Source organism: Zonotrichia albicollis, chromosome Z (genome assembly GCF_047830755.1).
Source record: "Zonotrichia albicollis isolate bZonAlb1 chromosome Z, bZonAlb1.hap1, whole genome shotgun sequence".
Taxonomy (NCBI): domain Eukaryota; kingdom Metazoa; phylum Chordata; class Aves; order Passeriformes; family Passerellidae; genus Zonotrichia; species Zonotrichia albicollis.
This window is the reverse complement of record NC_133860.1, coordinates 3,689,235-3,715,148: the sequence shown is the minus strand read 5'-3', so window position 1 is coordinate 3,715,148 and position 25,914 is coordinate 3,689,235. Positions and strand designations below refer to the sequence as shown.

The window sequence follows — 25,914 nt, the reverse complement described above, 5'->3', positions numbered from 1 at the left end:
TTTAGACCCCATAGATTGTGTTGTGTCTGGGAGGCCGGGTATGCTGACTGCTTTCCCCTCAGGAGCAGCAAGCATATTTTCCCCTGTAATTTCTGTAGTGTTTTCTTTATAGTCTCAGTCACTTTCCCACAGATGTAAAAAAAAAAAAACAAACATAACTGGCTTTAAGTGTAAACATTGCATTAAGCCTGCTGAGTATTAGTGTACTCACTAATAAACATGTGCCTAACAGTTTGCAAAATGAGGTCCTTTGATATTGTTGTTTTTAAATTTACTTCTGATGCAAATTTAGGGTCCTAAAAATTTACAGTTAGTATCATTAAAAGGTACTGCTTACAGCCTTGTCAGCTAGACATACACAGACTTAAACAAATATTTGACATATTGACCACTTTAAATAGAGTATCTTCTTTTAAATAAAGTAACCTTCTCTTACACTACTGAGCAGCTTGCTGTCACACAATTGTTTCTATGTTATTTCGTTTTTCTACTGGCTGAGGCTTTCCCCCCCAAAAAACAGCGAAATAAATTAGTAAGTACAGCAATTTCCATATTCAAAAGTCACAGCTGTTACTTAAAATGCAAAACAAAGCCTCTTTACCATCAGTTGATGTCTCAATATGCCACATACCATACCACCTACCATTGGTGAGGAAAACCCCTGAAAGTACAGGCACTTGATCATAGAACCTTAGAATGGTAATGGCTGGAAGGAGATCTTGGTCTCATTAAAGCTCCCCTGCTGTGGGTATGGACACATGATGTTAAGGATTATTTTCTCTTTTGAACATGCACGCACCGTACCTTTTCCTGATAGATATAGGTAATTTAAAGGGACAGGAAAAAAAAAAAGCCCAAACCAAAACCTACAACAGAATTTATTTTCTTTCTTTTTTTTTTTTTTTAATTTTGCATTAAAGAAAGGAACTTCATCAACACTGATTGTCATTTACAGAAAACATTCAAAAATCATGTGTGCATTATTATGAAATGCTAACAGTGTTTAACTAATAATTTACAGGTCATAAAATAAGACAAAGATCTATTACATTCTAAAGTAATATAGAACCTTTTCATTTGACAAGGATGCTGGTCCTACAAGATTCATGATAAAAAAACCCTCAATGGTCACTTTCTAAATGAATCAGGCTGTCTTTTTACTCACATACACATAAATTAGGTCAATTATATTAAACAAGGGAGCAAGATCAGAAGAGAATTGCAGATGTAAAAATGCTGGATGAACTCCTGACACTGTTGAAACCAGTGAAGTGCTTGCTGCTGGTTTCAATGGAGCCAGATTTTTACCCAGTACATCATGATTCACTTGCAGTTCTGCTTTTGCATCTACAAGCCAGTTAAGATACATGACAGTTATAACACAATTAAGATCATTAAAAAATAATAAAATAAAATCACTGTTGACTCTATGAGGCATTTGATTTTAGAAAGGAACTTTTATTTGTCTTTTGAGAGTGATTAATTTTGAGTGTTACTCATTTTTTTATTAGATTGTTTATTATCATACTTCTTGACAGGCAATGCAACTCTTGTGTGTTACCGACAGTGGTAAACATGCTTACCAAATAAAAAACAACACACCCCTAAAATTAAAATTAAATTGATTTACAACAATATAACTACAGCCAAGCACCAAATAGCTCAGGGCTTGGATTCTGGATCCTTAACATCTCATTTCACTCTAACAAAATGAACTGGAAATAGGATAAAAACATTAGATATTTGAAAGTGGGAAGTATATGAAAAATCATTTCTTCTCATAATCCTAAAAGCATTTTCAGGGATATTCCAAAAATATTAGAAAGCTTCATTTAAATCTAAATATCTATCTTAATTATGTTTTTATTTTTTTATAAATTGGTAATCACAAAATACTAGCCATTAAAGTCACATTTGGATGCCAGAACAGCATCTAAGTACTTTGCTAATTATTTATGCTCCTGCCTGTATTACATTATAGCTGTTGATAAACTGGACATAGTTTCTTTTTTCCATTATGATCTTTAAAATGTGCATTTGGTGAAGATCAGTTATGGCTTCAGATTACAGCTAATGAGTGACCTGACCTCAAATCTGAATAAGAAATTAAAGGCATACAAAAATATTTTGCTCATTGGAAAGAGAGAAATGTTTCTATTAATATAAGTAATGTCAGAAGGATTCATAAAAGCCATATGCTATAAGGAAGCATTATTTCCTTGAACAGCTTTTCTTGAAATCAGTCAAATGCAGTCTGCAGGAATTATTATAGTACTCACTGTACAGATTTCCTGGGATCACATTTCTCTGACAATCCAACACTTTTTTCCGAATTATGAACAGAAGCATGCACTAAATATCAACGGCTGGTCAAAAGGCTTTATCTATTACAATCAGTTTCCATAAAAACTGAAGAGTACATTACACTTACAGGAAGCAAGTACATAATTTGCTCTTTGATGTTTGTCCTCTTTAAAAAAAATCCAACATTACAAAGTCTTATGTTTAAACAGAGACATAGAAAAAATCAGTGTATTCACTGTCCCGAGTTATTTACAGCAAAAATTACAGAGACAGCATACATAGTATTGGACCTTCCACAAGCATATATTAAAAGTAATTACATATGAAAAAATATTTTATTTGTCTTCTACATTTCTACAATACATACTCAGGTTTCTTTCTTCTTGTTTTGTTTGTTTAGTTTTTAAGTAACTTCTTAAGTGTTAATCAAATGAGGCAGAGAGTGCAGCTGTAAAATAAGGGATTTTGTTGCTGTTATGATTCCTATGTTCTTTATAGTGTCCATTCATTACAACTGAAGTAATTAATTTGACATGGGAATTATAGCGATTAGCATAAATCTCAAAATACCCAATGTATTCGATTTAGCTGAGTGTTGATAATAGCTTAGAGTTCAGTTGTGCTTTATTTGTTGCCACAAGTACAATCACAGAGCCGCTCCAAACGTGTACTAGAGGTCACATGGCAGTCACACAAGAGGCAAAGACTATCATGGCTAGTTCACTGGCTATGCTACTCAGTGGCTTTTTAAAAAATAAGTGCACGAATAAATCCCCATATACTGCATGAGAATGTGTGGTCCACACTCTGTAGGGTTAAATGATTATTAGCTTTTTTTACTAACAACAAAACAACTTTTTTGCCTGATTCTGACATTGAAGTGACACATTAAAAAAACCACAAATGTAGTGCATCTGAATCTGAATCCCCAAAGTCAACAGCCTAATGTAGTTACTTTGACTTAATTAAGCTGCGTGTCTAATCAAGACAAGTATAAGTGCTTTTTTTTTTCTTTTCTTCAAATAAGCTGGTTTTATCCAAAGCAGTTAAGCAGTTGTCAAGGTAAAGCCTGTTCTTTCCTGTTCTTTCCTGTTCTTGGTGGTTAACCATCTACTCCTGCTTGTGTTTCAATGCAGTTGCATTCCTGTTGCCCAAATAAGGGGCAAATGTGTTCCTAATATTGAAAACTAGGAGCCACTTTTTAAAATTCTCTCCAGACAGAGTCTTATATTGAGCATACTTTACTGCCGTCCATGTATAGTCATAAACAAGGACCTCAGCATTTTCTTGAAGCTGAAAAAAATTTCTCAACAGCAGTATCTTGATTCATAAATTAGCAGCTATATCCAACAAATCAAAAAAATATGCAAAATCACCATGATATCTACATTAGTTGAATTTTTTCTTTATGTTATTGTACAGAAGACCACATGCAAAGCAAACGATTTCTGCAAGTACAGTTACAAAGAAACAATTACAATTTACTTATTGCTGCTATATCCAACGCTGTTTTCTTTCACTTCCCCTATGTGCTGTGCTTGAACTGTGAGGATGATGAAATTATGCAAATGTAGTATATCATGTCACTGAACTCACTGTGAGCAGTATTACCCTCGCTGCCTGCAGTAACTCCCAGGAAATACTTCTGCTTTCCCAGAGGATGTTCAGCCTGCCTTTTTAGGAGAGTTACTGATCTATGAGCTACCTCTGTGGAAGTTTTAGGCCGCTTCTTTTCACAATGTCTCTTGCCTGCAGACTGCAAGCACAAGTGGCTTTCAGAGTTGCAAAAACAGCTTCTGGGATGATAACTTACTGGGTGTTGGGCTCATTGTCACACAGCCGTGCAGGGACAACACGTGCAGGGACGATGCATGCAGGGACAGCACAGCTAAGGGAGAACATGAAGGGAAAGGAGGAAGGAGCTTGCTTTCTACCACCTGGGTGGAGCTTTCCTTGCAGGTTGCAAGTACTGATCAACTTTGAGAAAGAATGGAGATGAGTCATTTACTACTCCAAGCCTTGTTCACTAGGAGCTAGGAGTGAAAGGAAAAGGAAAGAGAGGCCAGATCCTCTGACCAAAAGACTGAACCTTTTAATGGGAAGCTATCATGCTAACAAGAACTTCAGTCACTTGGGCATGGCTTCTAGCAACATGAAGGATTAAAAAAAAATTGCAATGGGATGCTTGGCAAAGAATATGATGGTGAAGATCCTGATGCATAGGGATGCTGGCCTCTTAACTCCTGAAGTGTCCATCGGTCTTCAAGGTGGAGAGGGTTCAAAGGATGGAAGGACTCAAAAGCCACACATACTCACTGTGATAACGGGAGCAATGATCATATTCAGAGCTGAGGAAAACCTCTTGGTTGAAGACATGGAATTAGCTTAATGACTGGCAATGTAATCCATTGCAATTTATCCTTCTGTGCGTTCTTGTAATGACAGAAAACCTGTGGTGTAAAGCTAGGGATAAGCACATTTCAAAACTCTAGGAGGTGGGAGTACTTTTCACTAGCATAATATAAAACGGGGTAATGTTTTCTTGATGTGAGAAAGGAACTAATCATACCATGGAGAAGTATTGCTACAGAGTCATGGGCTAGCTGTGATTTTGTGCATCCCTGAGAGAAAATGGTAGCTGTTAGCCACTTGCTCATGTCTACTTGTTCTTCACAGTCACTTCTCCATGTCCTAGCTCAGCGCTCTTACCATTGCTGACATATTTATTCCATGTCTTAACCTTTCCTCTTACACACCTGCAGCAAGTCTGAATATGAGCTCACATTAATGGTACATAAACTGAGTACTTTGCAACTTTGTCACTTGTCTAAATTCAGTAATCCATACAAAGCTTGCTTACACTTTGTTCCCAAAAGGACCTTAACATCAGGAGCCGATGGGTCAGTAGACTCTGCTGACTGTGAAACAACAGGCAAAGTCTGACAGATCCAGCTGAGGAAATGCTGACAGTGAATTCAGTTTTTACCAATGTTATTTCTAATCATTGGCTTGAAAGCCTTGTCTGGGTCACGTTCACTTGAGCAGCTCAACCCCTCGTCCTTCAAAGCCTCTAACATTCTCTTCTGTATGATCACTGTTATATTTATAGTTATTTTCAGTAATGAAACATCCCTGAGTGGCATAGAGTGCAACGTTTGCATCAAGCAGTGATTGTCAATTACGAAGCATGAAATTTAAAGAGTAAAGACAAGGACAGGGCCTCCAGCACACTGCTCCTAATGGATGTCAGAGATAGGATTTAGTGTCTAGAGTGGAGGCAAAAGGTGCTGGGACAGGCTGGTAGGTGTAAATACACTAGTATTTTATTGGCCAGGGAAAAACAAGCTGCTTTGTCTCAGGGTTCCATTTCACACATCCTTAGACACAATGGATTGGACCAAAAAAAAAAAATTGTGTTTCAGTTTGATCTTATGAGCTATACTCCTGGGATGTCCAAAAGACAATGACTGAAAATAGGAACGACCTTTCAGGCTGGACCTTAGCTCTTCTGGAAACAGCACAATCAATGCAGAGTCAGAAGGGAGGAGGAGGATTGGGAGAGCCTGAACATCTTTCAAATGACATTTGAAACACAGCTTCAGAGGGGTCAAAAAGTCAACAGGGAAAGGAGCTATCAGCTGCACATCTCCAGCTAAGCTGCCTTACCAGTTTGTGGGACTGCTGCAGTCTTAGAGAAGCTTGTACAGCCTGGTAGAGGGAGGCCAGGAGGCTACCACAGAGGAGCACTTTGCATCCTCTTTGTGTAGAAGTTGTTACATCAGAAACCCTGCAAACTGTCCCAAAGGGAAACACACCCCTACACCAGCTGCCACGGTGAAACTGAGCAAAGAAAATCCCGTAACAAAGCTCATCTTCACGGGCAGCTCTGGCAGCTGCTCCACCTCAGCACCATAACCTGGTACTGGTGCCCAAGGCGCAACAGGACCATACACTGACCCCTGTGAAACTGGGCTGAAATAACAACAGGGAGCATGAAGTCAAAGCATTTAGGAGAGCAACATCTGCCTTCTGCTCAATAGAGCTCAAGTGGGACCTCTCCATGCCAAGGGCCCCAGTCTTGCTGTCAGTTGAACACTTTCTTTGCTGAAATGACTCAATTTTTGTTGACTTTAGTTAGAGATAAGTGTCTGACAACTTGCAGAATCAATTCATTCATGCTGTTCATTCACAAGCCAATCAAAAACTGTACTTTGCTTTCAGAAACAGGTTTTCTCAACTGAGGTGCCTTCTAATACCATGTTTCTTTTCTAGCAATTTCCATTAGAAGGAAATATGAATCTTACAACTAATTTATAAAAAGAGCAGGCAAGAGAGATACTTACAGCAAAATGAATTCTTTGTGGCAGTATAATGAACACTGTACATCTGCTTCCTCAATGCCAAAGGTAATTTAGAACAATATGACTGAATTACTGGAGAGCAATGCTAGTAGTAGTAGATTCAGTACATGCTTTAAATATATGCTTTAAATATGACTTCAAATAACCTTTTGTTACAGGTCCCAGGTTAATCAATCATTAAAAAACGTGTCTCATTTGAAAAGTTTGTCACTAAAAAAATCAACAAACATATCTAGTTATTGTAGAAAGAGGATGTGACGAATTTTAATTTTAGACATTTATTTGAAAAGTTTCAGGTTTTACCGTAGACTACTGAAAGCCAAAAAAACTAAAATGAAGAACTAATATTGTGAATTATTAACTTATTTACTAAAATTCATGCTATTTTGTCCTTAAAAGTCTATGGACAACTTGAATATGTGAAGCCCAATATCAAGAATTTGAAATTTTGAGTGTAAGTGACTGTGTCAGCAAAACCAATCACAAAAATCCAGCCTGTGGCATGTGATCATCAGGTGTTTTTCCACACTCAGTCAAAGAAGGGCAAAAGAGGTACTATACCTATGTGGCCAAGGCCGAGTGACAGAAAATTAAATAAAATCTAATTGCAGTTACCACAGCACAGTTCCATAAATAAATAGTGTTTGAAAATGAATTCTCATTTTGCAAGTAAACCACAACACTATTTGCTCAAATCCTGTACTAATAGTAACAAAAATTTGTTTGGCAATAATTGAAAATCTCGGTAGATGTTATTGCCTATCAGTGACAATGAAGACCTTGTATGGCAGAGTATTAGAAGTTTTAGGACAAAAGCCAAGAATTCACTTTTATTTCTGAACTGGATATTTCTACCTTTGTGGTCTCTCACAAGTTACTTAACGTTTTTTCTTTTATTTCCACATCTTTAAAATCTGATCATAATCATTACTGATTGGAAAGGTCATGACATTGTAGTGATATAAGAACAGTGTTTTAAAGATTAAAGGCCCTGCAGATAATGATTAGTGTCATTTTTACTGGTGACCTCCATTTAGTTATCTTGCCTGAGTAGTAATTCAAAAATCCCAAGGAGCAATTAGCTTATTAGAGAAGAAAACAACATTTTCAAGATGTAACACACAATTGTGAAGGACTATTTATAAACATGACAAACCTCTTTATTAAGCAGCACTACAAACAGTAGTATTTATCGGTTATTCTATATTTCTATGGGTTGGCTAAATATATACTTTTAATATACTGTAAATGAATTTATAAATATTTCAAACAGTATGTGTGTGTTCTTGTGGTGGGAAATCAAGAAAAACACGAATCCCCTGCAATTAAAACTGAGCACTTCTAGAGTTCAGTACGACTCCATGTTTCTCCCGATAAATCTACACAAATAACATGTAGACATTAAGTTTTCATATACACATACTTGAAATTTGGGATCCTTTTCTTGGATTTGCCATATAAAAAGGGCTGCAAACAGGTAAATCACCTTGTAAAGGAATGTCAGTCTTACTGTTAGAGTGTATAAAGAAGCATCAAGAGAAATGCTTTATTATTTTGATCTAAGACATTTCAAGGTACTCACTAGAGAAATTCTAGTGTTCTGAATTTGGAGTAAAAAAGGTAACTTTAGTAACTGCTGTTCTATGTAGCATTAAGAAATTTTGAAGAGTATGTCATATTTGCAACAAAGTTCTCACAACTAAATTTGCTGGACAGATTTTTTTTTTTCTAAGTTGTAATGGACCTGCACAGAAACATTTATTAGCTGAGAGTTTGTAACTACTCTTGTACTGTTCTGGCACTGTTAAACCAGAACAAATAAATTGCGATATTCTCAAGACTTGATTCTGCCACAAAATACATATGCAAACTTGCAAACTGACTGATGGAAGGCAAGGGAGAGCTCCTCAAAGTACTTGAAATAGCCTGTGAATTATCTGCTCATGCAGAAGAGAGAAGCCTGAGACCAGAGCTGCCTGAGGCATTATCACTGCAACAGACCCGATTTTCTTCACCCACCCCAGGGGCCACCTGTGGGCTCCCTGTGACATTGCCCCTCCATGAGCCTGGCAAACAGGCAGGTCCTGTGTGCTTCCCCTTGCCTTGCACTGGCTTCTGCATGGTTTGAAACAAAGAACATCTGCTTGTGATCCTGCCTTCACTTCCTTTCCTCTCTACTGCCTGCTTCTTCTTATTTCTGCTCTATGCCCCCTGCTGGTATCCCAGAGGAGACTGCTCTGAAAAAGTTCACAATGGGTAAAAATGGCGGTAAAGAGAGATGTAGCAGAAACTGAATTCCTCTTTCAAAGCTAAACCATCTGTGTTTTGTACTACTGGCAGAATGCAGATACATTAATAATGACTGCTGATTAAACTTAATTAATCCACAAGATTAATTCCATGGCTGCCTTCCACTCCCCTCTGTGTTTGCCTTTGGTTTTGCAAGCAAATGCATGTACAGTCAGTTCAGAGACAGACAATAAGAAAGCTCCAGCCCTTTGCTCCGCTCCTGAAATGCATTTAAAATAAATCCTATATATGCATATATACAGTTATATACATACAGATATAGACATACATATATGCACGTGTTTAAAACATACACAGATGTATGAGTGTAATGGAAACCATCAGTCCAGTCCCATCTAGATGATGACTGTCAGAAACAGTGGCAATTACACTGTTGTTTGTAGTAACCATGGACTTCACTCACTTTTGACTTTCTTCCTCCTTCCCTCCTTTCCTTCAGAGATACATTTTAGGCTTTCCATGGTTTTCACTGAGCTTACTACCTATCTTTCTAATGAGTTCAGCAAAAAACAAACCAAGACTTGAAACTACTTTTCAAACCAGTATATATAAAACAAAATCCTATGTGAAATCACAAAAATGTACATATGGGATTGTCTACATTTTTACTCCGTGTTTGAGATACTTTACTGAGATCAGGTCCTACTATGTTCACTTTTATATATGTTATACTCCTGTAACAGTGAGAAAATGAAAAAACCCCCAATCCTATTCCTCCTTTCAGTAAACCCATCCAGACAAGGCTTTTGCACCATTGATACATTCCTGATGTTTGATTTACACACAGCACGCATGCACTACATTATGCACATCTCAGAAGTAATCCTGTCATTACAGATTGGCAGCTGACAATTTAACTCTGGCAAAGCAAATCTTGATTGCCCAAAGTAAATCTAATACATTACTTGGAGAATGGGAAATACATGAGAGCTGGGTTGAGCATCCTTTAAATGTAGGCATGTGATTTTAAGTTACAGCATGTATGCATATAATGCATACACATGTATGTACATACATACACATATACATGTATATATATGTGTGTGTGTGTTCTTCCATATATGCACCATAACTTCCAAGACAGCTACAGATTTCCACATGCATTAAACTATCTAAAAACATAGAACTAGGCAGTCTAATAAGTGGAATTTTCTTAAATTATATTTTAACAATAAACAGCAAGAGTAATACTGCAAAGTACTGCTCTATTATCATGTATATCTACAATAAAATTCTAGGAACAGTTGTCTCCCAAAACATCCCCCAATAAAAGCAAATTAAAAAAAAAGGTAACACCCAGTGTCCTACATTTGTATAGTCATTGTCAGTTCAAAAATTAAAAAAAAAAACAAAAACGAAAAGTAAACAAAAGAGAAAAAAGACATCCCCACTCAGAGTTGCATATTTACATTCTTCAAACTGTAGCGGTGAAAAATAATTCTATTAAGTGCAGGACATTCCTAGTGTTGCAGTAGTGACATTTTTAATAATTTCTTCATGAAAACATTTCTCTTTGTCTTACTAGTGATGCATTCCATGACTACGTGAAAATTCTATTATCCCCTTCACTTGCAGCCAGTGGTTGAGTCTGGATTGAAAAGCTCCTTGTATAATGGAGGAAACAGTGTGTTCACTATGTCTGGATGAGATTGCTTAAATACCTGCAGTTTCTCTCCGTGCAAGTTGCAAAGTGCAGTAATAGTTGGTATCTTGGCTATTAACTGTAAGACATTGAAGAAAAAAAAAAAAAAAAAAAAAAAGGAAGAAGGTGGAAGCATATTTTGTATAAATTACACTTTCCAAAATGAACTATGTTAGCTTCTTGCTGAATAACTGAAAGCGATACTTTAAGCTCCATCAAAACCTGCCTACAGGACTAGACATTGCTCTTACTGTGAGAGCCTAGAAACGGCTGCCCCCAAAATTTTAGCCAGGGGCCAAAAATGCATCTGACAAGGAATAGCCTCAACGAGCACATTTTTAAGGCAGTCACATTCTTTATAGGGTATGAATTAAAATTATTGGTATATTGAACAAAAAATGGAGTAAGAGGCAACAGGGACAAGAGTCAGAAAGGCCCCTACACGTGGCAAGAACACAGTGCATTTCTTTTAGTTTACATTAATGTGGCAATACACACAGAACTGGCTGCAGAAAGAGAAGAGTCATGCTTGAGGACTGCTTGGTGTTCTGTTTAAAGAACTTACCTTTGTCAATGTCTCCTCATCGAGGTGGTTCTTCTGAATAACATGTTGAAGTGCAAAGTAAATCTTTTCCTGAAGCTTCTGGACCTTCCTTGGCTCTATTAACCAGGCTCGATCTGAGAAGAAGGAAAATAAAAGTTAAAGAATGCACAGTTGTGGGGCATGCTTATGGTGCATACAGGGTACTGTGCTGGCAAGCACCCACAGGAATCATAAATCTCACAGGGAAGGACTGCATCGCATGGTTTCAGAGGCAAAGTGTCTTAACCCATTAAAGAATCACCTGAGCACTTAATTAACACATACAAAACATACAGGAACACAGTGTTGGCTCTGCATCTATTTGTTTAAAACAGGGTGCTAGGCATCAAGATGGGAATAGAAATGAAACACGGCTCAACATTTTATTATTCTCTGTTGGTACAATCAGTGTTCTAATTTCATACTGGCTAGGTGATAAACATGTCACGTTATCTCAGTGTTTTAATACATAAATAATAAACTTACTGATCAAAACAATTCTTTGAAAATAAGATAATTATTCAAACATTATTATATCTCATTATTTACTAGGCTAATATTTTGAGAAAAATATATTCTAAATAAAAATAAAAGGCTTTCTTCATGACAATTTTTTCAATAATTCAAAAGAATTGCAAAATGCAAGTTTCTCATTATTTAAAAATGTTCTCTTAAACAACACAAAATGCAAGATAATCTGGAAGAATAACAGCTACACAGTTGTTTTAAAACCTATATGGCTGCTACTGGACTCAGATTCCACTTGGAGGAGGTTGTCCTTACAATCTGTATTTTCACAAGTCATAGGTTCTGGAGAAAGCACAAAGAGAGGGAAGAAGAAAACCCCAAGACAACCCAAACCCATTGATGCAGTGTGCTTGCTGCACCACTGAACCTTCTGTTTTCCCACACTGCAAACTAATTTTTTCTCCCTCAATCCAGACCAATTTGTGGGTATAGATTTTAGCTTTCATATGGGAAATAGGAAAACTTCTTTTACCACAGGCATGAATCTCCATGTACAAATTGCACAATTCAGGAAAAACCCCCTTCACTTTTCTTTCATCCATTCCCCATCATTAAAATAAGTCACAAAAATGAATTAATTTAACCACTTCAATGAACACACATGCCACACAGGCTGGGACTCAGTGACATTTCATCACAGGAGTAGCACAACTCTGCTATTTGTCTGACTGCCTCTGGGGAGAGGTGCATGAAAAGAGTTGGTTGCCAAGTACTTCGAAAAGGGAAAAAACCAAACCTCGGCTACTTAAGAGATGATTAGGAAAAGAAAACAGTATTTTGTAAATGTTAGAGAACTGTGTTCCCTGAAGGTAAGCCTCTGTGCCAGCAGTGGCCATGGAAATAGAATTAGCTGAGAACTCATGCACTTTCTACACAATAAGCTATGTTTAGACTTCAGAGGTTAGGTGCTAAACTTTATGCTACTGCAAAACCTGGTCTTTAAATAGTGTGAAATTAATGCCTATTGTGGCAAACTGGAGCTAGAAACACACAGACCAGTCCCTAAAGGTCTACCTTTCTTCACAAGAATAAGGTTAAAAATAGACTGAGGTGGTAAAGGACAGGTTCATCACTCACCTGTCATGAAGCATGCTGCATTTTACACAAGAGTTCTTAAACTCATTACAAGAGCCAGGTAAAAATTTTTAACAGATGCTAACTTTGTCTCCCAAAATGTGGTTTCTACCACTTGAACACCATCTGTAAATTTGCCTGGAATTTCAGAGGTAACTCTAGCTATATTCACAGAAGTGCAAGAAAAAGTCAATAGATCAGTGACCACCTTTAAAGGACACAAGAAGCAGTGATTCAACAGTGTACTTTTCCTCTTGGGTTTTGAACTTCTCCATCTTCAAAAAGTATGCTGTCCACTAGGCTAGAGAACAGTGTAGGAAAGAAGATGAGAGACAGCTCAGAAACAGACAAGATCTGCTTTTGCCAAAAGGAAGGTGGGAAGAAGGAAAATGCCAAGTCAAAGTCTCAAGAGACGGACTGGCACAAGGGAGCAGCCACGTTCCTGTCTTACCATGTGCTTCTTTTGTATGTTTGAAGGTGGAGATGCCTCTGCAGCCTTTACTGGATTTGTACAACATTTCAGCTTTTGAAATCACAAGTCAATCTAGAGAATCACCTTCAAGCAGTGTGGTCATGTTCATCGTGAAATGGAAAATCCGGATTTCTGCTCTGAATTAGGTGGATGAGACACTGGCCTTTGCAACCTTTGCAAGACTACTGATGGATGTTACTCATGGACGCCCTTCTCAGGTGCCCTTACTCCCAGTGGACTGCTCTGGTTCCTATAAGGGGCCTACACACTGAGATGTAGGCTGTAAGAATCACCTTTCAGGTGGCCACTTCTGCAGAAAAGAAACCTGAGTACGAGTACCTCCTACATGGAATCTTTGTACGCTTGTATTAGTCGATGAAAGGACTGGTGCAGGGACTTCTGTGAAGCAATGCTTTATTTTTAAATTTTTAAATTTGTTCCCATGATGAAACTCTTTATTGTGAAGGAACTGGACCTTCAAGTGTGGAAGGAAATATTTCTTTCTCTATTGTTGACTGTTATTGGTTTTGTAAGAAAATAAATGGCATATTTCAGTATCTGTTCATTCTGGACTATTTTCTCTGTCTTCCCACCTCAAATGTATCAGCCTAGCTGAAAGGGAAGTTTTTTAGGCAATCAAGGTTTACAGGTTTTTTATGGAAGAAAGATTGCTTTCACCCATGCACTTGTTCCTGCAGCCCATCATTTCCTTCTTGCTGTGTCTTAGGACTAGTTACACATGCTCACACACTACAGTCTGCACGCACCAAACACTTTTTCCTTTTAATTTTTTATTTTTTTTTTTTTTTTAGCTAAAGCAATGGGAGATGTTGCATGTATACTCTGGCTTGCAAACTAAAGCCATGTATGCAGAACTGCAGAAATTAATCAGAAATTTGATTCCATGTAATTTTTCCAGCAGCTAGCACCCTCTGCCACCCACCCATCTTAGATATTTTCGGACAGAGAGGAAGGTTGGGCAGAGACCCATCGGGACATTGCTGATCCAAAGTCAGGACATCTAGGGGGTGGTGCAGAGGCAGCTCCCATGCCTGCACACAGCTGGGACACCTCTGAGGTGGCAATCCTCAATGTTTGGAGGGTTGTAGGTGCAATATTTTGGTGTAACCCCATGAAGAGTCACTGGTTCAACTACTTCACTTCTGAGCAGACAGTGTCAAGAACTGCTCCAAGTGAAAGGAAAAGGAGTATAGTCCTTTCAGTAGGTGTTGTTAACGATGAGAATGAATGTGCTGACACCATCTATGATAGCCTAATTCTGACTAACATAACCCCAAACACAGATGTGCAAAAGCGCAAGGTGACCTAGAAGAAGTCTTCAGCAGAAAATGTTTGAAATATCATGGTGTGGTTTTTTTTGTAAGGCATTTTAAGAGGTTAGCCTTAGATGAAAATGTGTATCTATATTGCCTGAGGCATATTTAAAAATCCCACACTAGACTGTGAGCTTGTATACTAGATCCACCTTCTGAGCCAACTTAAATCACAAAACAGACTTCCTCTGTGTTCAGCCAGCCGTCACTCCCCTAAATGCATGCTTGCCTATGCAGAGTTATGATACATGAATACATGAAAAAGAGCATGTTGCACTTCTAATCACTACCTCTCACCTGGAACTAAGTTCAGACAGGAGTGATCACCAGTTTTTACTGTTTGCATTCTCATTCCCAAGAAAAAAGCCCATCATAGTTATAGACTATATAACCTACTCAGGGTGGTGATTTTTTTGCTCCGTGAAAAAGCTAAGAGAAATATGCACCTCTTGAGTAACACGCTTCTTTTCACATGGCCTGGAGGAAGGCCAGCCTGCATTTCTTGTCTGCACAATCCTGCTCCCTGTTTGTTACACTGAGGATCTACCTCAAGTGTATGTAATTCCTGATGGTATATTTGGGTAATTCAGGCATTCTTCCACTGCTTTACACATTACTTAACATTATTTGATGCAGCTTAAACAGCTATTTAAGTATGTAGAAATAGAGGTGGATAAAGAGCCAAAAAAAAATCGGTGTTTGGAATGAAAAATTACCTGGTGATATCAGAACAGCAGATGAAAACAAGGCAATCTCCTCCTCAGTCAGCTGTAAGGAACATAAATTCTTTGCAAAGTCAAATGCTTCATTTACCAGATCATCAGAACCTGCAGACCAAAGAGAACAAAACCAATGCTAGAAATCAGCTCTTTAACGTGCAGGGATTGTTTTGGTTTCAGAAAAAGCTGTTCCTGAATTTCTGTACTGCTAAAGCAAGTGCTTTTTATTAACTACTGAGATTCCACCGAACCTGAAAATGGCACTAAAATGTACATTGAAGCAAAAAAAATACCAAGAATTAGGATCAAGTACAAAAATTGCACAGACATCTTAGAAGAGAGTACTCTTTTTCCTTGCTCTGAGGAAAGAATTGGTATTTCTAAACAGTTATTAAACCTAAAGAGGAGGAAAGACCAGCCCTAAATAAAATTCATAGATAATTTCACTAATTAACAGTACAAATGTTTATGAAAATTTGCAAAAGCATCATAAAGATAAAAATAAATCAACCAATAAACATTCATAAATGTTTTAAACTTGTAAAGTAGTATGTTTATGATACACACTAAGAAAAAAAATATATACGATAAATATAGACATTTTAAGGCAGTATTTCTCTTTGAATTTGGTCCTGTATCAATTTCTGATAGTATCAGTCTGATGGATGCACAAAATACAAACATTTCACTATTAACATTTCAGGTAGCACTAAATATCATGTTGAGAAACCAAGTAATTCTTTCAGTACATGAATCTAAATGAGCTTACTTAAAAGTTTTAGGCAAAACAGTATTTTCAGCAAGTTGTACCAGTTCATTATTTTAGTCTCCTCATTGCTGGGGCTAAAATTGCCTTCTGCAGGACACAATTATTGGGAGGGATTTGATACATCAAACATAACTGAACAGAGAAGATAAAGAGCTTGGCTCCTGCCATAAACTCATGACTCATCAAAACTTCAGAAGGCAAAAAAAAAAAAAACCAACCAAAACCCCTTGCTGTGCTCTTTTATTAGAGAAAAAACACCTATCATTTCTAGCAGCTAATGGAGTCATCCTTTTTTTCTTTCTCTGTTCCAATCTAGGCATTTGGAGACTTGAGGATTCAACATTTACTGGAGATTTCCACTGTGGATCACAATTCCCATAAAGACAAATTTTCTTGCTATGTGGCTCATTGCAATTGGTTGGAAAAAAAGAAGAACAACATACCCAAAGCTTTAAACATTTGCATCCCTCCATACTTTCCTTCAAACAGAACAGTATTGTTAAGTGGGTTGAAGGCACGGCACATTCTCACCAAAACCACTTCCAAGCAGCCTAGCAGACAGAAAAAAGAGCAAAGGTACCAGGTATTATTGCCTATCAGAGCACAGGAAATCTCAAGAAGATATTTACAAAGACAAAAGTCATTAAAAATACCAGAAGGCACAGGCACTCTTTGAAGACATCTAGATTATACATCTATGAAGGGGACAAAAAGTATTTCTGTCTGCTTTGAGTATAGAAAGGGGTCCGGTCTAACCACCTTTTCTATAGGTTGACTTTTTCACCTTTTGCAGAAAATTAGCAGCCTGGACTGAATCTGAATTTAGATCTTGGGCAAATAATTTCAGTTTGAAGTACTTTATCCTGAAAATTAGAAACACTTCTTTTTTCACTCCTAATTTCCAACTGCAAAAATATGCATTTGGAAAAGTGGAAGGAAGAATTTTAACATCCCTTAACTAAATTCAGATTTCCTGTAAGATGAACTCTGAATCTGAGGATTCTTCTGCAGACATCCTTTTGAGAGAAAAGTCCTCATTTTCAAACTCCTGGTCAGAACTAACAGTAGAAGAGAAAATAAAACATCATATATTTTTATATGCTATAGCTTAGCAATGTTTTCCAACAGCAGACTTTAATAAAGTCTTTAATAAAACTTTTCCTGAAGGTGCAGTTGTGTAGTTAGCTTTGCCAGTCAAATGAAATTTCCTGGGGGCACAGTGGTATCTGCAGAATTTTTAAATTATTACAAGATTTAAAAAAAATTAGTTTTTGTGCTATAGCTCCCTTTTTCTAGGAGGCTGCCTGTGTGCTCCCTGTGTCTCTGTATCGCTTCCCTTGGCAGCTGTGCCCATCATCAGAGCCCAGTCCCTCACCAAGACACAGTCACGGTGTTTGCAACGCCAAGCTTGTGGGTTTGATTGCCCTGTGGGCCACTTAAGAGCTGGGCTCCGTGTTCCTTGTTGGGTCCCTTCCACCTTAGAATAGTCTGTGATTCTGGTTTTGCCACTGAGGTTAGCTCAGTTGGTGTTAATAACAAGAGGGTTGTGGGTTTGATCTCTGTTTGGGCTATTCACAGAAAATCTGGCCTCAGTGACCCCTTACAGCTCAGAATAGTCAGTGATTTCTATGTATGGAGTGCTGAATCACACAGGCTTTCAGCCTTAGTGAAGAGATTTCTCTTCAAAGAGAAGGACTTAAGTTTTAACAAGCTGCCTCACACAGCATCGTAGCTTTTACACATGGACAGAGCAAGAAACTGATATGACAGGGTAAATGTAGTTAATTACCAGTCATGGTTCTTGTGGCTCACTTTGTCGTGCCATTTTGTCCTTCTGGGCTTGGCAGTGTTACTGCACAGTCACGATAAATCTTGTCAGGATTCTTTTGGAGGACAGAAATTACTGAGTCCCTTGATATGAAAAGAAAGCCCTTTTCCCCTTGCCCTTATGCACACACATGCAAACCTGGCATGCAGAGAGAGCATGGCTGGAGCACACTGCTGTAATCTGCTCTCATTTATTCTGAAACCAAATGGCACCAGCAGCAATTTTCCCTCCTGTGCCCTGGCTGTAGTGTATTTCTGTAGTCTCATTAAGAAGATTAAAGATGACCACAGAGGCAGGCCCCAATGATCTTGCCTTCGTTTCGTTAATGACAAGTGGGGATTTTACAGGGGGGCAGATGACTGATTAAACCAGCTCAATTTTCAGGCTCCTTCCACCACATGTCATGTTGAAGACTGCAGTTTTTGCAGTGGTTGCGTGTGTCTGTGTGTGTGTACTTAATAACCACAACTGACTGTAGAGGGAAGGGAATCATAAGGCAGTAACATTATTAAGGTGGAAAAATACAGCAAGGTTAATGTACTTAATGCAACAGACAGAAATTAGGGCTCCTTCAAAATCAAAATGATTTGCAGGAAAATAAAGGAGAGCATATTTCTAGGGTGCTGGGTGCTAAACTAGTCTCAAGCCTCTGGTGTTTACCCACCTGACTTAAGAAGGAGAATTTGGTCATTCTGGCAGAGCTCCATGAAGCCTGTTATGCGCTTTGCAAACTCCACCACATACTGGATAGCATGGGTGATCTGAATGGCACACTGCTGCCACAGAGCTTCTCTCGTCTTCCAGGAGAACACACACGGAAAAGCAAAGCGGTGAGCAAGCAGGTACATCAGTGCATCAGGAAATTCAGGCAGCCTTGCAGACTGCCTGAAGCAGCAGCACTCCCCACACTCCACCCCATGCCCAGCTAGCAGCCCCTCTTCTTCTCCAGGTACCCAGCGCTTCTCATCAGAAAGAAGGCTGTTTTCACAAGCCATTGCCCCACTCATCTGAACTCTGGTGTCGCCTCTTCAAAGGAGCAGAATGCAGTGCACAGTGTTAAGGTGTGGTTCTAATGTTGGCTTTTGTGCAGGACAGACAAATAGTGGCACAAAAAATGCACACATTCCACAGCCCTCTTAGGCAAGAAGTGGTGCAATGCTATTAATTTATTCAACAGACTATTTTTCCTAGTTTGATACTTAAAATATATAATTGAAGTATCCGAACACAGATTACAATAAAAATTTGGAGTTCCTGATAATCATTTTCCTTGTATACACATGTATGTAAATATAAATAGATGTTCCTAGTTTCATGCCACAGCTCTGCAAACTGTGGTGTGTTTTTATTACTGCTAATACTGCATAGCCTCTCAGATTTCAAAGAACAAGCTGGAGTCTCTCCTGTGTCTTACATGACCAGCTAATGTGCCAACTGAAGTCTGACTGAAGACCCATCACTAATGAAGCCAGTGCAAGAGGCACAGAGGTTTCTGCTGACTCTACTACATCTGGGGACGTGACAGGGGAAAATAGACTGAACTTGACCTGAGAATTGCAGGAATGGAAAAAAATGTAGTGTAATGAGATCATTTTTTCACCCAATATTAAAAAGCTTCAATTTAAGGAGTACTTTCAGCTTGTTATTATCTACTGTTGTAAGTGACAGGTGTGTGTTATTCATTTAAAAAACAGATGTGTTTTCAAAATTATAAGGAATCGAGGTTTATGTTGGCTAATTTTCTTAAAATCCTTACAACAGAGGATCCAATAATAATCACATTGAAGTTAACAGAATTTGTGCATGAGGTTTAGATCTGTAACAACAAGCACAGAAAACATTACAAAGAGCCCAATATGCTGGAAAGCTGCTGCTTCTTTTTATGAAGTGTCACTGCTTTGCTCTCAGTAACTAGTTCCCCAAAGATAGTGAAAAGTGTATTTTGACCTGTACAAAACTCATCAGTGTATTCTTGCCAGATAAATTACTCTGTTAAGAATTTCAAGCAGAAGATAACGCATATTACAGGGTTGTACCTTGCTCTGGTAAACCTTTATTTCTTCATATGTGTGGGTCTGCCACGCTAGCTGATGTAATTCCTCCATTGTATATTGACATGTCTCCAAATGAGACTTAATGATATTCTGTGCAATTCGATCTGTGAAAAAGAGAATAAAAAACAGCTTGCATGAAACAGTGAACAGTGATCTGCAACAGCAAAATGTTGAAAACAACGAAGGTGTTGGAACATGCACATTTAAGAAAATTCATCTTTTCTTTTCAATGCCGCCTTTCTTATTTGTTTTTAATTTGGAAGTTGGTTATTGCAAAATGTTTCAGTATTCCACCCAAAGCCAAATGATCTTGATAAACAGTGGATCTACAGATGAAAATAACAATGACTTTTGTGAAACTACATAGAATCTTCATTCTGAAAGTGATTTAATATGTTTAAATAAATTTCACTAGGAGACCCTGTTTACCCAATTGCTTTTGTCTGCCCCAAACCTATTCAGTAACTGGTGGACTCTTCTAGCCTGGAGAAGAGAAGGAACACTGCTGTTGATTACAAACCCAGCAAGGTACCCCTTCAGGCTTTAGGGCCACAACCTCTGCATGAAGGCAGTATCTCCCCTCCTGCTGTGTGTAGGTGTTTGCTTTCTTTCCTAACTGTCCATTTCTTTCCAGTTCTACCACAGGAACTTACCTGCTGAACTCAGTGGTCAGCATGTTTCAGAGCTGTTTCAGTCTCTCAAATTGACTCAATGCTTGAACTTGCCATGAACATTTGCATTACATTGAACACTGCGTGACTCATAAAAGAAGAGTAAACAGGTCTCTTTTTTCTCAAGTTAACTTTAAGCTGGATCCTTTTCTGATTGAATTTGATGAGCAAGAACATGGAAGACTGGTTTTAGCAAGGGATAAAAGCTAAAACTAGTAACACTTCTCCTAGAAGGAGAAATGAAGGACGTAAATCTCACACATAACACTAAGCTACCTTAAAGTTGTCCTGAAATTGCAGCCTTAGAAACTACTTCACAACATGGAATGCAGGCTACAAGCAGAAAAGAAAGCATTCAATGTTGCCCTGGAAACTCACTGAAACTATGAATAAACTTCTTAGACAAGTATTTTAAAGCAAACCTTTACCCTTAAAGCCAATTGAGTGGATTAAAAAAACTTCACAAAAACTTCCAGTATGAGTTCATTAGCATTAGGAGTTGAAATGTTGTGATAAAACACGTTACTGAAAACTGATGATTTCCTATTTTGCAACTTTGGGTCCTACAGATCTAATGAAACTCACTGCTTCAGCCTGGAAACTTTGCTTAAGCCAAACAAAGGAACAAAGTTGAAGCCACAGAAGTGAGCTGAAGCACTTGCAGTAGAACTAGCATTGCACAGAAAACATTTGTCAATAAAGAGAAAAGGACATTGAAAATGCATTAGCCAAACCTGAGCATGGGAATTAGAAAGACCTAGGTATACCATCGCTCACTTGTTCAGATCCTCAACAGTTTGTGTAGAGTGTAGGGATCTGGAGCCTGGAGTTCCAAAATAAATCTGCCTCTTTTGCCTGAACTGACTGAACTTAGAAACACCAGCAAGAAGAGAAGCCAAAAAAAGAATGCAGAAGTGCACGTTCCCTGTAAACACTAATGGAGGAGAGCTATTTGAAGGAGAGATGCCTGTGCTACTCATAGTTAATAAACTGAGACTCAGTAGAAAGGTGCTGAAGGTAAAATGCTGTAGGTTTGCATAGGAAAAATAAAACCTGCTTAATTGAATTTGTGCAGGTGTCCTTTTACAGGTCAACACTATCTTTAGGTTTCCTAATGGAAGATTTGACTCCAGCCTATAGATAACTAAGAATGCATATTAACAGAGTGATCTACCCATTGTTTTTTTATAGAAGGTTAGATGGAAGTCTTAACCTTTGAGGTGTTGCATTTTATAATCAAAAGGTGTTGCATTTTATAATATTAATCTTGAAGATAAATGGGCATCTCTCTTACAATAAATGTCTCACATAATTCCATATTACTGCGTAAACAGATTTCTAATCAGATAAAGTGACCTGATGTCAACATTCTGAAAACAGGACCTTTTGATTTCACTGACTTCAAAATTTATTCCATTAACAGTTCTACATGGCTGCAAAGCTCCTTAGCTCCCCTCCTTTTCCTAGCATTTATGTATTTACCTGAGGAATGAAGAGCTGAGAAGCTCTGCAGAGCTTTCTAGGGATGGCATCCTGTGTTTTACCCCACGCATCTTTTCCTTACACACTTATGCTTATGCTGAGCTGACATTAAAACCCATTTAGATGTGCAAAGGCCTGGGGCAATCGCAGCAAGCAGCAGCTCTGACTGCTGACATCCAAAGAGGAATCAGGTGCAAGACAGACCTGAAACCCTTGTGCCGCAGGCTAGGCGAGGCTGAGTGCGCGATGGAAAGGGTACACGGGCTCTCTGAGGAGAAGGGAACTGCTCATTCAGCACAGCAGCCTGCCTGCTTACACTCCCTGCTGGAGCCCCTGGAAGGAGCTTTATGCAAATATAGCCTACAGCTGGGTGGCAGAGCTGACATGATGTAAAAAGTAAAAGAAGAATACCCCTGTCTTGGCTTCTCAGATGGTCCAGGAACAGAAGATCCAACACAGGCAGAGCAAAGAATGTCACTCTTAATGAGTTCCACACACCATAGCATTTGTTTTTGCCCGACATTTTCAGATTTTAGCATCATTTTGCTAATAAAGTTGGAGTCAGTGCACATCTTGGCAAATCCCAAGGAGAATGACATTCCTAAACCACTGGCAACAATATAAATGACATCTGATAAATAAACATGTCCTATCACAGGTACAGTCCTGTACCCAAAATATATGAATTTCTGGGAGACCTGGCAGCTGTGAAATAAGCTGACCACCAAGTTCAACAGGTTAGTTCTCTAATAGAACTAGAAAAAATGGACAATGGGGAAAACAGGACAATATCTACACACAATAGGAAGAGAGATACTGCCCTGATGCAGAGGTCCAAAGCCTATGGAGGTACCCAGCAGGGGTGATAATCTAATAAATAGCTATGCTGTCCAGGCTAGAGGAGTCCACTGCAATTACTTCACATACCAAGTCTTGGCTTTCAGTAGATTTTGTTTTCAAAAATCTTGGGCCATGGATTTCAAGGGTCCCCTATCACTGGGTAACTGCATGTACACAACTAGAAAACACAGCTAGTTTGGATGAACTCCAGGAACTACAAAAGACAACTCTGTTCTTGAGACTTCAATGTGAACTGCATTTCTACTTGAAATATTGTCAGTTCCCATTTTACATAAGTTAGAGCAGGTTTGCTATATGAAAGGGAAAGCAAAAGAGATTATTCTGGCCACACAGGTGTGAGAATCAAAATCTGCAACATCTTATTTTCTAAGGACCAACTGCTCCAACTATTGAGTGAAAATTAGTATTTCTAATGGAAAGAATCCCTGAGCCAGGACGACAGTAGACCACCAGCCTGTAAATGGCAGGATTTGTAAAGTTTATCTATCTGCCACATAGGTAAACACAAATGTGGACTAGGTGCTTTACTCCTCTCTGTTTGTCCACATACTGGCTTTATTACATTGGGGCTAAATCTCCTATCTGGATCACTTGATACATGAAAATCACAGCATATCCTAGCAGATCTACTCTGGCTGGGAAGCACGGTCCACAGAAAATAATGTTCCCAGTATCCAAACTCTGGTATACACTGGGATGGGAAGCATTTGTATTAGGCAGCTTCATTCTATATCTTAGGTTTTCTTAGTATTGGTAAATTGACTTTTTTTTTTTGAAAAGCAAACACTTTTTCTAAAAATGCTCTGCTTCATTGAAAAAAAAAATCTAGAAAGAAGTATTTGCTTCCAGAGAGATAAATCAGAAACAACATACTCAATCAAGGAAATTGCCAATACTTGTAACCAACAGTTGCAAAAACCAGAAACACTCAAACAAAATTCATCATGGGGTGTCCACTTACATTTCATTACTGTCCTGCACATCTCTGACTGGTTTTCTATAATGGCCCACTACTCTAGCTGTACAGCTTCATCTGTTCTTAGAGGACAAGGAAATCCAGATGGTTTTTTTGGCATGGCTAGAGAGCAGACACCTGAGATGTCAGGCTGGTCCCACTCCAAGCAGCACAGGGCATGCTGCCCTTTCTGTAGCAGGGCCTGGTGAGGCCTTGAGAGGTGCCAGACCAATGGGTAGGTTATTTAATTCGAATTTACAATGCAGCATGTAAAAATATAGAAAAGTTCAATGTATAGTAGGAGATGTCCACGAAAAACTGAAAATTGTACATCATGAAGCTGAAGAGGACCACAAGAGACCCATGCTGTTTCAGGAAAAGAATGGTTTTTACATTTGTCCTGGCCTACCTAAAACAGAAGACAGAATCAAGAGACGATTCTGTGAGGATTGCCCAGTGAAGTGAGCTATGCAGAGAAGTTAGTGCAACAAACCTGGATGCCTTCAGATGCATCAAACATCACCTGCCCCTCCCCTGGGCCCTTCTGTCCCTGGCGTTGGGGTGGGTAACATCCCCGGTCCCTGGCCAGGTCACAGGCACCATGTGAGTGTGCGAGGGACTGCTCTGCTCAGTGTCACTGGTCACCAGCCACCGGGGCTGAACACGGGACTCGGCTCTGGCATCCTCCTCTCCCTAAAGCTCTCTGTCTCCTTTGCCTGCTGAGTAGTCACTTCTCCAAAACTTGCAGGAGCTAAGTGACTGAGACTGCTGCTTCACTTCAGTGGTGCTGGGGAGTAGCCAAAGAATCATTGCACAGCCCTGACAGAAGGACCGGGGAGGCAGAGAGACTGCAAAAGCCCTATTTCACCAACAAAACAGGCCAAAAGCATATGCTGCAAGAGAAGAACAACAGCACATAAACTTGGGACTTTCTGTTTCCAGTTCTGTTTGCTCTGGCAGGCTTCGCCCCGCCCCAGCCCCCTCTTTTTTATTTTTCTCCTGCTGTAGTTTCCTATTTTGGATTTCAGGAGTTATCTCACAAAAGGCACTCTCCAAAGACTACCAATTGCTCAAACATTATTGGTAGAGTAGGAATTAAATACAAGTACATACAGAAAACTGAACACTGCAACCTAGACAGCAATCAAAATCGGCATACCACAGAGCCACGGGGGTCTACCATCAGCTGATAAATCAGTACTGCCTTTTTCAGGCACTTGCAATATTCAGAGATCTCCAACTACAATAGTGAAGAAAAACTCCAACTTGAGGTCAAGCACAATGCTGGTGGGGATGGATGTAATCCATGGAGTGCACACAACATTCACCAGCTGTGAATTTCGCCTGCTAAGTGGAACTCATCTACAGCAGCATTTGTTTCCTACAGGCTCCTTAGTTCTTTTATTTGTCTCTCTTTTCTCAGGAGACACTCTAATTTTTCTCAGCATTCCCTTCTTTTGCACAGGGAACTGAAAAACTTTGAAGTGTGCCTTCTAAAACACTGATAATCTTCTTCAATTAAAATGAATAATGAATCTTTAATTTGCCACTTACCCGTAGGATCTAGTTGGGTAGCTAAGAGCTTATCTCAGCTTATATCCTAAGCTGAGCTCTTGCAGGGATCCACTTCGAATTAATGCTGCAGTAACATCACAGCTTTGGCTGGCTGCTGTAAGCATACATAACAAAACTCCAGCCAGGCACTCTAAATAAAATCTCTGTTCTAGGACCTAAAAACTTGCCAAGATAGCATCGGATCAACACTTTTTTGTATGCCAATTCAAGGGTATTATGACTAAAAAATTAAAATTTTTGAAAACTGAATCATTGAATTCAGACTATTCTTAAATTCTTTGACAGTTGTAGACAGTGGCACAGCTAATAAAGTAAAAATACCTCTGTGTTTGCTGTCAAACAGGAATAATAGGTCTCATTTTTTTTACAAGAACTAGACAAAAAGTTTGATT

General features: G+C 38.7%; 1 protein-coding gene across 1 annotated transcript in view; it reads right to left on the bottom strand.

Moving 5' to 3' along the window:
- Window positions 1-2,663: 2,663 nt before the first annotated feature.
- The window catches only part of RORB (RAR related orphan receptor B), a 136,503-nt gene continuing 113,252 nt past the window's right edge, over window positions 2,664-25,914 (bottom strand). Inside the window, exons 5-10 of the mRNA XM_005489627.4 lie at window positions 19,961-20,082; window positions 18,589-18,721; window positions 16,540-16,647; window positions 15,325-15,435; window positions 11,183-11,295; window positions 2,664-10,696 (exon numbers count right to left, since the gene is read on the bottom strand). Of these exons, the coding sequence (XP_005489684.1) occupies window positions 10,541-10,696; window positions 11,183-11,295; window positions 15,325-15,435; window positions 16,540-16,647; window positions 18,589-18,721; window positions 19,961-20,082 (743 nt within the window). The 3' untranslated portion in view covers window positions 2,664-10,540. The remainder of the gene's footprint in view (window positions 10,697-11,182; window positions 11,296-15,324; window positions 15,436-16,539; window positions 16,648-18,588; window positions 18,722-19,960; window positions 20,083-25,914) is intronic.